Raw genomic sequence first — 12,003 nt, forward strand, 5'->3', positions numbered from 1 at the left:
AAAGTCCTCAGTAAAGTCCTCAGTAAAGTCCTCAGTAAAGTCGTGTTTGTCGTGACCAATGTGCCTAAGACCATGCCATGACGTACCCGAGATTGATTCCCAACCCCCTCATCTTCCATAACCAAACACACCCGCGGCGACCGACTTTTTCTATTCTCGTTCCCCTTCCAAGGAATCCAGCATGGCAGCTCTACTAGTAGAGTGCTTTAACATTTGCACAACCACCACGAATTGAATAAAACCATGCCGCTATCTACTCCACCCCTTTCTCAATCCTGGCAGCGAAGCCTTCGATCGTTATCGATATACCGACTTCCGAGAGCCTGCGTGCGAACTAAGCTTTGCCTCGTGGTAAACCCGGAAATATTCTAGATTCCAGATGCAATGGTTTGTCCTTATCCTTCGCAAGCCGTCGTAGCTAGAATCACGCTGACCGAATCAAGCCATTTCATATCAAACCATTCGATACATGCACAAAATTCGACCAAGCCCAGGCCTCGCCCCAGTGGATCAAAGGTGTCGGCCAGGAAATCTCATGGCGCTCATGCGTTGTCAGAGTCTATGAAAATGGAAATTTTACAGAGCCGACGCAGACATATCCCCTGTGTAGTGGGAAAGGCACAGTGGACCGAGGAGTCGAGATTTGGCTGACAGGTCGCGAGGGTATGGTGAACATGTGATGGAAGGCAGTTCAAGTTGTCCGACTTGGGGTGCTTACATTTATCCATAGAGTCTATTCTTGACCTCAGTACCCTCTCTGGGTGCGAGAGCGAGGAAGAAAGTTGCGGCTTCGGAAGCGTCTCCTGTAATCACCATCCACAGGCAGTTTGTACGATCATACCCCTGCTTCAATTCTTCCTGAAAATCTGGGTTTGCGGCGATAGCGCGGTACGTTTCCATGCCAAAATAGGGCGAAATCTCACGATGCAGACACCCGCGCAAAGTAAGCCTGGGCTCTGGTAGGATCTTAGCCCCGCCAGGGAAAAAAACATATCGAAGTCCTGCGTTACTTTCGATGTGGACTCCGAACAGAGTAGCGGCAAGATGTTCGATCTTGTTGGCCATAACACAGATTGACTTGAACACCCGTGGCTTTGGATATTTGTCCGTGGCTGGAAAAGTCATCGAGACGGCAGCAGTTGAGTTCGGACCCCTCTTAATCCCCTCAAAGAGATAAGTAGGATAGAAGAGTGAGGCCTTTGCAAGCGGCGAATCTAGAAGGACATGATCATCTGAACTGAGAAATGTTTGTTGTGGTGTTTGATCCCGAGTGCTGAGGACACAATAATTTGTCGACTCATGATTGCCCTCTGTCATACCTTCATGCCATCAGCAGAGACAACCCGACCCTTTGAAGGCACTCACGAGGTCTTTTCCCTAGATTGGTAGACAGAGTATCTCCCAGTGTAGATCGGACCTTTGCTACTGTCGCTGGCGGTATGAGCCGCGCCAAATCATTGGCAAACGCTTTTTGAGCGTCTTCAGAAACACTTTCTAGCTCAGCGATTTTTTTGCGGCATTTGGCTTTGTTCGGAAATGTTTTTGAACCATTTATTTGATGCTTGAGGAGGTGGTACACAAACCAGGGGATGTCCCCTTGGTCCAGGAAGATTCTATCGAGTGAGCCCTGGGAGGCACGTTGGGCGACTTTCCATGAATCTCTCAGACCACGTGGTAGACGATGAACCTTACTAAATCGTTCTTGAAATAAAGAAAGAATGGTGGGTGTAGACAGAATGGTGTGTTCGTCGTTGTCATCATCTTCCATGGCTCATTCAAAATACCAAGGTCGAGCCAATGGTTCCGAGGGTACTGGAACGAGAACTATAAAAGGAGATTGTCGAGGAGGGAGTTTGGAAAGGAGTTTGGCGAGGAGTTTGGCGAGGAGTTTGGAAAGGGACGTATCAGTTCATGGACCCCCAAAGAAGTGCATACTACCAAACACCAGAGTTGACGCCCATCTTATGTGTGATAATGTGTAGGCTAGCGCCTGGCATTGTTATAAGAACAATGCATGTCCAAATTGTGATGGTGAAAGCAAATGATGAAAACCTCCTATGCTTTCATCATCACTTCATATTTCAAGTCTCGGAATGACGAGTGCAACGGCTCTCCCAGATCTTATCGTCGAAGTTGTTCGTGTCGTTGCGCACACAATGGGTCCAGTGGCACCAGGAGCACAACTCAGTCAGAACCATTGGTCGATCTACCTGATCATCAAAGGTGGCGGCTCGGTGCGGCTTAATATGGAGACCGATCCCACTCCTGGAAAACATGAAGGCATCTTCAAAGTGACGCGCCACCAGTACGAAATGACAACTAGCTGTGTCCGTCATTGGGACTGTCCCGCCACAGACAACATCACAGTCGGAAGAATCCTCAAACTAATCGGCGAGAAGAGGCGAAACCGGTACCGAATGACTCCGACGGGGGTTGGGTGTCGACATTGGGTGTATTGCACCATTTCCCTCCCTCCCTACGTTGACCAATACTAACTTCGTCAGATTGACCATCATTGGCGACCTGGTGAATGCAGGGTACATTGGAGATACAAATGCAACGGCGACCCTGAATCAGGTCATCCAATTCAATTATTCCCGCAACCAACACCCTGTTGCTCTCCCAATGCTGAAGGGCTCGTTTTACTGAAGCTGATGTTTTAGGTATGATGGTCTTAATATATGATAACGCGGACAAATGCTGGCGGGCTTTATGACCCGGATATGATCGACTCGATTAAATTCTCCTAGTATTAATTAAGCCCTGTTAGGGATCATCGGGAAGCCAGCCAGCAGCGTTCAGCGCCAGCTGAGATTATTAGTCAGCCCAACTTGAAGTGCACTGCACTGACTTGGTGCACCACCGTAGGGTCAAGGCGGGGGGGGGGATCGGAGAGTTGTTCTTCTTGTCTACCACTGTGCTTGCTTGCTTGCTTTTGTCATGTCCCGCACCCTGCCTCTCTTATCACCACACAAAAAGTTCGATTGTGAGGTCCCATCATGGACATGGATTTTCACAGTCCAGAAGCACAAGAGATCATCATAAAGCGATGTGCAGCACTGCGTGAGAACAAGGTCAATATCCTGAGTCATTCCAATACCACCAATTTGGTGGTCAGGTTGACCGACACAATCGCGGCCAAATTTGGAATCGGTGTTACTGCAGCTGAAGCTGAAGCACTTGCGTTCGCGTCACGAGCACTTGATCCAGCAATCGTGAGAGTACCGTCCATTGTCCAATTCTTCACAAGACCTTCATATGGGCTGTGGACGACCGGGTATTTGGTCATGGGGTTTGTGCCAGGCACTCCACTCGATCAGTTAGATTTGGATGCATCATTGCAACTCGTACACCGCGTCGATCTAATCATCCAACACATTCACAGTTTCCACGGGAATCGTCCTGGCCCTCTCGATGGAAGTCCCGCACGAGGTCTGCTATGGTCCGATTATACCTCAGGACAGCGTTTCGGCACACGAGATCATCTGCAAAGCTACCTCGAGGTCAGACTATCACATCTACAGCGAGAAATCACCATAGATGTGACGAACATGGACTTGTCCTTCTGCCATATGGATATTGCTCCACGCAATATAATCCTGGGCCCAGACAACTCGATCACTCTTGTGGATTGGGGCTGTGCAGGCTTCTATCCTTCCATCTTCGAAACGTGGGCTATACAGTTAGAGGCGTATATCCACGGACACCCGTTCATGGAGACTCTGGAATCGAAGCTGGTCAAGCGGTCTTCGTGCGCGGAAATCGCACAAATCGATGCCCTCATGCACGTTTATAGGGCAAATCAATCAGTTGCATTGTGAGTCGTTGCATTGGTCGCAGTGTATTTGGACTAATCTGATCAACAGCCCCAATTCCGATGCGCAGAACGAGACGGACTACCTCATGCGAGAAGTCCTAGGTGACGACTGGAACCATGAAAAGATGCAAAAACTTGTTGGTGAATAAGATTAGGTAAAGGACAAGGAGATTGTGTAATGAAGCCGTACAGAAGTCACTCTAGTAAAGCAACTTGGCTGCTCGCTTTTCAAGCTCAGGAGCGAATGAGATGCTTCCAACCATCTCAGTGGAAATCCCTTCGAGAACACATCGAGCGCCCTCTGACGCTCGAAACGAAGACCAGCCAGCGAATTGCCACCCAGTTCGAACTGTTCGAAGCGACCACGACCTGCTTCTGGTGGTAAGATGTGAAAATTCATCATCCTCTGGCTGCAATCTCAGATTCTCCTGAAACTTCAAGGGCCCCTGGTTGGCATCTGAACCCTGGTCACGACTTCAGATGTTTTCGGATCCGTGGAAAATTACATCTTCCCACGTGCTAGGTCCAGCAAGTGAAGTTTTCGGCCGCCCGATATTGCCACCACACAAGTCTTGTCTATTTCCTCGCAGTTCTTCCGAATATCTGTCATGAGCACTCGGAGAAAGGGCACCGGACTCTCGTTGAAACTGGATGCCGCATTTATCTCGCCGTCCATAATAAAACCATCGGCGGTGATGGTGCTCCGTTCTTCGGCCTGTTGCCATCCGAGGCCAGGTGCAGTACAAACCTCGACATACCCGCTGAAAGAGTCCTAGTGGAGCCGTCCGGCAAACAAATTCAACTGGATAATGAATTGAGGTTGCAACGTCGGTGATGCCGCCATTCCTGAAACAACTTACAAGTCTGACCTATCCAATGGGCAGATGGCGAGGTTCGGTCGCGGTGTATAAATATGAAGGGCCACCCGTTTCGAGCGGTGTACGTCTGGCTGAAGTACCTGTGCTTCATATGGACTGAGGATGACTATATGTTTGATGTTGTCATTCCTGTTCCCGATGCTCGTCAGAAGGGGCACCGGGCTTGTACAAGGACAAGGCAGCGGTCGAAGGCTGGCCAGACTGGCATCAACAGTCTTGCACTGGAACCACGCGATGTGATGTTCTTGGGCTGGCACAGTTACGGCGGTATGGTACCTGAATATCGTGGCTAAAGCAGGAAAAGGTTTGGGCAGACGGTGTGGCCAGTCCTATGCCCAAATTCTACGCAGCGTCATTTCCGCACCCCACCCGCATTGAATACCCAGGCCCTCCTATTCAACAGCCATTTCATCCTGATGGCCATCAATGTCATCTACTGGGTCTCCATCCTCAGCGGTCACTACTTGCCGGACCGGTTCGGCCGCCGCCCGCTTCTGATGTCCACGGCCCTGTACTGTGCTATCACCCTGTTGATCATCTCCATCATCAACACGACCATCAAACCCCCGAGCAGCGCCACCTCCAAGGCCGCCATCGCTCTGGAACATCAGATTCGGAATAATGTCGCCGCTGATCTGGATCACTACCGCCGAAACTGCCCCAACTCGCAACCGTGAGCGGGTTCTCGCCACCGCCGTCTTCCTGGGGTTCGGCGTTTCGCTACTCATCTCTTCCGTCTCGCCCTACATCCAGACAAGGGCTATGGGAATCTGCAAGGCAAGATTGTAAGCATAACATATCTAGCATATATGATCCCCTGCGTCCACCTGGCTTTGTCAAATCCTGGGCCCCTTCCCTGCCCAAATCAGGCTAACACACACAGTGAAAATTCTAGGGATTTATTTGGTCGGCATTCTCTTTCGTCACTGTGGCCTGGGTATTCTTCTTCCTCCCCGAGATGAAGGGCTTTTCTCTCGAACAACTCGACTCCCTGTACGAAAACAAGACGCCCACCCGCCAATTCGCCAAAATCAAGTTTTGCGATGACATTCTGGCCGACGAGCAGGTCCATCGCAAACAGAACTTGGAAATCGAAGAGGTCCCGAGTATTAAGCAAGAGTAGAAGGAAAGGATGGGATGATGTCAAGCCAACTGAATATCCAGATGCCCTGCCCTGCCACCGCGCTACTACCAGCAAGGACTTCCGGATCCGATTCATCATCGGGCTTCTAGTTTGTCCTTGAGACTGTATTCTGTATGAGTGGATCGCTAAATCATCCTCGATGTTGCAAGTTGCTCCAGTGTCCCCACTTGACTTTCTGGAGTGTCCGCCCTGAGCTGGCACAGGAGGAAAATTCGGTCTTGCATTTGCATCAACGTTTATAAGGTCCAAGTTTGCATTCCGGAGCTATCGGGATTCCCTCCCAGATAGGATATTCGAAGAACCCCAGAGGCCTAGAAACGCGTAGTGTTACAGAAAGCCCCGTACAGAGGGGCTTGCACTCCCGCGGCGATTGAACCGGCTTTGACACCACCAGCGCAGAAGCCGATGGCCGGCAGTTACCATAGAAAACAAGCATGGTGCTGTAACGTGCCAAGAGAGACGATAAGGTGCCTGAATCAACGTAGCCCTTGATTGGTATATTGACCGTGTCCATGATCATAGAATGGAATGAGCTTGAGTTCAGCTCATTGCATCGCGGTGGGGAAAAGCGATGCTCAGGCTGTGGACAACTCGAAGGAAGAAGTTGATAAGTTGTACAGTAGTACTGTAGGTCTTTCAAGTTTCACAACCTTGTAGCACTTCTTGGCGCCGACAACGCCTCGTGCTGTGGAGGAGTTTGGAATGGCACAACCCAGTAGACTTTAATAAGTTGGCTGTCGCTGCTCGGTTGCACTTTTGCCTCCAAGTTGCCCTTGTTTCAGCTATCGCCGAACCTCAACAATTGTAAACATCCCGTCTCATGGATCTGGCGTGCTGAGACTCCCGCCAGAATGCCACCGACTGTCCATTCTATGCCAAAGAAGAGAAAGCCGTCCTTCGATCTTAGAGATACGGCATTACCCGCCTACGACGAGAACGGCCATAGCTCTTCACCGAAGCGCACTTCCCGTACTGCTCCATCTCTGAAGAGTCCGAAGAGTAATATCCAGCAAACCTCTCGAGCGACCAAGCGTCAGTGCAAGCCCTGGAGCATATTGCCGCCTCAACGACCGGAGACAGATCTTTCGGTCGCCAGAATCATAGATTGGATTGACACTCAAAGTGCCCCGACGAGCCAACCTTTCTCCAGCGTCCCGGTCGACCTGTCCGTCGAGTGCAACGCAGATCGACCAAGCATCGAAGAGAAAAGCCTCCGTGTGAACAGCGCAAGTCTACTTTCGGACGACTCCACAGAATCTGAGATGTCGCAGTCTTACATCAGTTCTCAGTCGGACCGCTCTGCTGTGGTCAAGCCGACCGACCCAGATTTTGAGACCCTGCTGAAAGACCGAGGCATTTACGCCCTTTCCCGCAACGCACCAGAGCCCACAAACATCACCGAAGTGAGAGGCGCTCTAGGCAGCACCAGAAAGAGTCCCGGACCTAGCGATGACAGCGCAGAGAACTTCCCGAGGAGGGTCCGCAAGAGTGTAAATGAAGGTGGTGTCATGCAGGCTTTACTACCGAAACTTCTGCCTATTCTCGACCGCTTCTGGGACAGTCAACGCGATGCACTTCCAGTAAATCAGCAATGGGACCGTCATACATTATTGAAACCGGAACTTCGACCAGCCATCAGTCCTCCTCGACCTGCTCAAGCATTCGGCTTTACTCCAGATACTTTCCCATTTCCACACGCTGCGCTACTCATCAAGCCCTCGATGTCCCCAGCCAGAAACCTGGCGTGGCCGTACTTCACCGTGGAAGCCAAAGGACGCCAGGGCCACCTTGATATTGCACGACTCCAAAACTCCAGCAACGCAGCCATCATGCTGAATAACATGCTGCAGTTGAAGAAAGCTATCGGCAAAGAGCATGAGATGTTTGGAGTCATTCGAGTGATGACGATGGAGCTGACAACAGAGTCAATATCTCTTTGTGGTCATTATCTGTGCCAAAGTGCTTCAGGAACTCCGGACTTCCACTCTGTGTGCCTTAGCTGCGCCAGCGCGCTGGATCCCTCCGGAAGAGCATACAAAGAAGCCTACCGGAATGCCATGAACGCTGTGGAATTTACGAGGCGAATGACCCTCGAGTGGGTTACATCAGACATGGCGCAATTGGAGGAGAGGCTTGTCGGCTCGTTGCGGAAAGGACTGAACCAGATGACGCCTCCCACAAGTGACTTCGAACACAGAGACCCTTGCAGGTGGGCGGGAGGACGTTCCAGGGGAGGGAGCAGAGCAAGCAGCAGATCCAGCAGCCGAAACAACCGTCGACCCCGGTCTCCCTCTAGGAAGGCGTCAACTCTTTCTACTGAGCTTGAGCCCGCGTAGGCTACCGCCGACCATTTCAAGTCTCATCCGTGTCTAGGGTGCCCAGGTCCAAGTCCGACCTATTCTCACAGCTCCGTCCGTTTGTTTGCCGCGTCTCTGTCCCTATCGACACCCTTTGCCCGGACGATCCTCGGTATTCTCAACGTTAATGAGTCGTTCTCAGTCTCTGCCCGATGCGGTCTTGTTGCTTCCGGGCCTCGCTATTTAACACTTTCGTCTGCCCGACGACAGCTCTCCTTGTACTAATAATGTCACGGATAGGTCCACGGCCGTAGGAGTAGGGGTGTACTCCAAAAAGACTTGAATTCCAAGCATTTGTGCTTGGTTTTCTGGACCTATAATTGATATCCTGCTCACTAGTCACGTGTTCGTGACACTATCCCCTCCTCCTATGCGACTCGTCCTCGAGGCGCGCGCACTCCCTCCCGGAGGCCGCCCTCTGCCGAGGCAGTCGCACGTACCGAGGCTCTCGGGGCGCCAAGCGCACAACTCGCACGCACACCGCGCACACGCACACCGCGCACACGCATACCGCGCACACGTACTAGCTAGAATATCAACCGAAGTCTCAAAAACCCCAAAATACTTGGTGCTTTTGCCGGGGCTCGAACCCTCGCCAACCGTACGTTGCTACGCTCCAGGAGCCCTCTATAATACCTATCTGTTTTTGAGGCATATCCTTGTAACCTCCACAGCATGGTCGAAACCTGTATCTGTTCGTCGGTCGGTCGCGGCCAAAGCGGCTGCTCCCGCAGAGTTTACAACGAGGTGCTGGCATGGCTGATGTGTGGAAAACTTCGTTTACTGAATATTGCATAAATGAACATCAATTCCCCTGTGCCAGGGGGGATGAGTCTTATCTTAAATCTGAATGTGCTTACGACCTCCATGTCCAGTGACGCATCAAGCGACGTTATGCACTCTACCAGAAGAAGCAATCTTCTAGGAGAAGGCATCAAATGAGCGGGTGTGCTTTTAACAGTGATGCCGGTGTGCTTCCACCTCTCTACATGCCAACGTCCAGCACCGGCATCTATCCCAAAAAGAATCTTGGTCGTTCTTCTTTAGAGCCAGTGAACCTCTTCGGATAATCCGGTCAAACTATCACCTTTGTTATGAACCAGAAAGAGAACAGTCGAGATCCCAGGCTCTTACGATGTTTTATAAAGGTGGATTGTGGAAAGAAAGCCAGTGGCAGCCAATGGTCTGTTTTGATTCAAGCCGATCATAGCAGCGATGCAAAGTCCGCGTTCGTGCCGACTTCCTCTTCATCTTAAGCTGGATCATGTTCGAGTCGCCTCGCTTCTAGCGGCGGTCTCTACTTTGAAATCACCAGGCTTTCCGGCCATGGAGAGCCACTTCTCGTACAATTTGGTGGAGATACTCGTGGTGAACGGCGTTTCAGGCCTTTGTGCGCCTGTGGTCTTTGATGTAAGAGGATGGAGGTAAGGTAAGGCTTCGAACGTTGAACTCGGGCCTGGACAGCAGCCTGTTAAAACCTTTGCTAAACATCACTTGCATGCCACGCTGGAAAGTGGGTTTCCAAATCAAGCTGGTTGTCCAACCAAGCTCAACAATCAGTCGTCCTCGAGGATTTAGATCAGTAACCTGGAGCGTGATGTTCTTTTTCCGATCCTCTTCCTCCAAGGTAAAATTTCCAGTGCCATCTCCTCTTACTTTCCAAGATCACAATGTTCCCTGCACAAAACTGCCCTCGCCCGCCTCACAACAGAGCCTTCCTTGATTCACATTGCCACAATTTGCCAGTACATGGGTGTCCATCCGCCACAAGTCCGCCTTGGAAAACAAATTTTGCCTGCTGGGTGTGCACGATTCTGCCTTATTCAACATCTGGACTGGGCTGAGAATTTATCATAGCGAAAGTCCCTCCCTGAACGGGTTGCTCGCTGTCGTGCTCTCCGCGGAGTTATCTTGTGGTTTCGGAATCAGCCAGGAAAAATTAAGTGCCGCGTTTCAGTTTTCCATCGAACAGAGAATTCAGCAATCGTTCTCAGGTTTCCGGTCTCCATGCTCTGCCGGGGTACTAGGCAGTGCTTATCTCTCACACCTGCATTGAACCGCTTTCTTCAATGCAAGAAGAAATTCCGCCAACGTCTTAGGCTGCCTTTTAGGTGGTCTTAGAAGCAGAAATATTAGGTATAAATCGAGGGGTCCGAATATCGAGAAGTTTGGATAGGTAACTACGTCTTAAATACGTAGGTAGTTTGAAGGGGGCCATGGGGCCACCACCAGCTGGCGGAACAGAGACCTTTTGTTTACTTCGAGTATATGGCGGCCCCCCTGGGTGCTTCGAAAGGGGGCCATGGGGCCACCACCAGCTGCCGCAACAAAAGACTTTTTTATTATTTCGAGTATACGGCGTCCTCCCCAGCAGCAAAATACTAGCTGTATTATATTGAGATATCCATCTCTCATTCAGAGAACCCTCTTCCGCGACAAATTTAATTTGACCGCCTTTGAAAATAGCGGTTTCCTAGGTACGGCGGTGGAAAGGGAGCTTAATGCAACAGCCGGTATTCAGCAGCAGTAGAGGATTCCTAGGCCTTTGCAACACACTGGAACCCAACATCAACAGACGATCTTCGGTCGGCGCAAATCCAAGCCACGGCCGTTCAGAAAGCGGTGATTTCGCACCCATGGTGATGACGACGGATTGCAGCATGTGGGAATGCAGATCTGGGGAGCTGACGTTGCATTGCGTTGATGATTGAGCAGATCAGAACCTTAACGCATAATCCTGACAAGCGCGAAAGACGACATTTGTTCGAAAGCTTCTAGAACACTGTCAGTGCAATGCAAAGTTCAAGTTGTCAGTTATACCGCTGACCGGGGGCCTGATTTCAGGGATGTTCAGCCTCGGCGGAATGCGGCGAAATAATTTTCCGTCCGGTCAATCGCTCGCTGATTCTCGAACAGGCCTGAGCCAGTGCAACTCTACAACGTTGTACACCTCTTCGCTGTTGTGGCCCTGCGGTCGCTTTTCATGCCCCGTTCCATCGACGAGCGGACTTTGTTTGACGGAAACTCTTACTTGCAGGCATGTGTGGTCAGCAGTTCGCACAGGCCTCGTTAGCCGGCGCCGTGCCTGCTTCTGGTCTAACATGTAGGGCAAAGGTAACATGTCGCATGAGTGACACCAACAAGACAGGGCAAGTTCAAACCGGATCGTCGTCGCATGTGGCTCTTTCGAATCCCTCGTATGCTACCACCTACTACCTCGCAGGTGAACAATCATCGCGCGAACAAGGAATGTGAAGATCATCCTTCTGAGGTTGCATTGCGTTTTCACGAGTAGCCAATAGGAGCACCGGAGCAAGCACTGGCACTTTGAACGTTATTCGTGCCCAATCTGCTGTAAGTGCCATCCATACCTTATACTTTAGCCTGGATCTCCGGCCACCCTTTGAAGCATTGGCCTGCTCGAAAAAGGCTGCATCTCCGTGGCTTCCAATGGAGGACCTTCTCGATCTGAGACCGGAGGGGTTTCGCTCGAAGCCTTACCCCAGCGACTACTACTGTACCAGGTACTTGTATTCTGGGGTTACCTTGCGCAATGAGACTGCTACCGACGGACACTGAGATTTCATCCACGATGCTTCGACCCTGTCGCTGACTACCCCTCAAGCACGCTATCTCTGGGCTACAGTATGGTTGAAGGCATAGTTGAACTCTTTGGCAAATCCCTGCTTTTGACCTAACGCTGCGTTCCCAAGGTACATGACCGTACATCATACCTTGACCGCCGGCTGCCACTTGAAATGCAAGATGGTCACACGAGACTTTGGACCCCCACTGCATATCAATTCC

At 51.0% G+C, this 12,003-nt stretch overlaps 6 protein-coding genes across 7 annotated transcripts; 4 read left to right on the forward strand and 2 right to left on the reverse strand.

The window, feature by feature from the left end:
- Window positions 1–720: 720 nt before the first annotated feature.
- On the reverse strand, window positions 721–1,125 carry HMPREF1120_08657 (uncharacterized protein; the record flags this gene model as incomplete). Its single annotated transcript, XM_009162921.1, has 1 exon — window positions 721–1,125. The coding sequence occupies one exon, from the start codon at window positions 1,123–1,125 to the stop codon at window positions 721–723; it is 405 nt and encodes a 134-aa protein (XP_009161169.1).
- Window positions 1,126–2,156: 1,031 nt separating this feature from the next.
- On the forward strand, window positions 2,157–2,649 carry HMPREF1120_08658 (uncharacterized protein; the record flags this gene model as incomplete). The annotated part of the gene is made up of 2 exons (XM_009162922.1): window positions 2,157–2,452; window positions 2,505–2,649. 2 exons carry the CDS (start codon window positions 2,157–2,159, stop codon window positions 2,647–2,649), a joined length of 441 nt encoding a protein of 146 aa, XP_009161170.1.
- Window positions 2,650–2,999: 350 nt separating this feature from the next.
- HMPREF1120_08659 (uncharacterized protein) lies at window positions 3,000–3,966 on the forward strand (the record flags this gene model as incomplete). Its single annotated transcript, XM_009162923.1, has 2 exons — window positions 3,000–3,817; window positions 3,867–3,966. 2 exons carry the CDS (start codon window positions 3,000–3,002, stop codon window positions 3,964–3,966), a joined length of 918 nt encoding a protein of 305 aa, XP_009161171.1.
- A 764-nt stretch (window positions 3,967–4,730) lies between these two features.
- HMPREF1120_08660 (uncharacterized protein) lies at window positions 4,731–5,372 on the forward strand (the record flags this gene model as incomplete). Its single annotated transcript, XM_009162924.1, has 2 exons — window positions 4,731–4,962; window positions 5,023–5,372. The coding sequence occupies 2 exons, from the start codon at window positions 4,731–4,733 to the stop codon at window positions 5,370–5,372; spliced, it is 582 nt and encodes a 193-aa protein (XP_009161172.1).
- Window positions 4,913–8,562, reverse strand: HMPREF1120_08661. 2 transcript variants are annotated; one of them, XM_009162926.1, is made up of 2 exons: window positions 7,446–8,562; window positions 4,913–7,388 (listed from the first exon to the last, which is right to left on the reverse strand). In XM_009162926.1, the coding sequence occupies exon 2, from the start codon at window positions 5,915–5,917 to the stop codon at window positions 5,561–5,563; it is 357 nt and encodes a 118-aa protein (XP_009161174.1). In that variant the 5' UTR covers window positions 5,918–7,388; window positions 7,446–8,562; the 3' UTR covers window positions 4,913–5,560. The 2 variants fall into 2 exon arrangements, with proteins under 2 accessions (XP_009161174.1, XP_009161173.1); XM_009162925.1 differs by having other exon boundaries at window positions 4,913–7,391.
- HMPREF1120_08662 (uncharacterized protein) lies at window positions 6,691–8,175 on the forward strand (the record flags this gene model as incomplete). Its single annotated transcript, XM_009162927.1, has 1 exon — window positions 6,691–8,175. One exon carries the CDS (start codon window positions 6,691–6,693, stop codon window positions 8,173–8,175), a length of 1,485 nt encoding a protein of 494 aa, XP_009161175.1.
- Window positions 8,563–12,003: the final 3,441 nt, after the last annotated feature.

Source organism: Exophiala dermatitidis, assembly GCF_000230625.1.
Source record: "Exophiala dermatitidis NIH/UT8656 unplaced genomic scaffold supercont1.7, whole genome shotgun sequence".
NCBI lineage: Eukaryota > Fungi > Ascomycota > Eurotiomycetes > Chaetothyriales > Herpotrichiellaceae > Exophiala > Exophiala dermatitidis.

What these genes read in the sequence shown, in the direction of transcription:
- HMPREF1120_08661 (XM_009162926.1), bottom strand. Translation starts at nt 5,917, where the DNA reads ATGATGAATCGGATCCGGAAGTCCTTGCTGGTAGTAGCGCGGTGGCAG.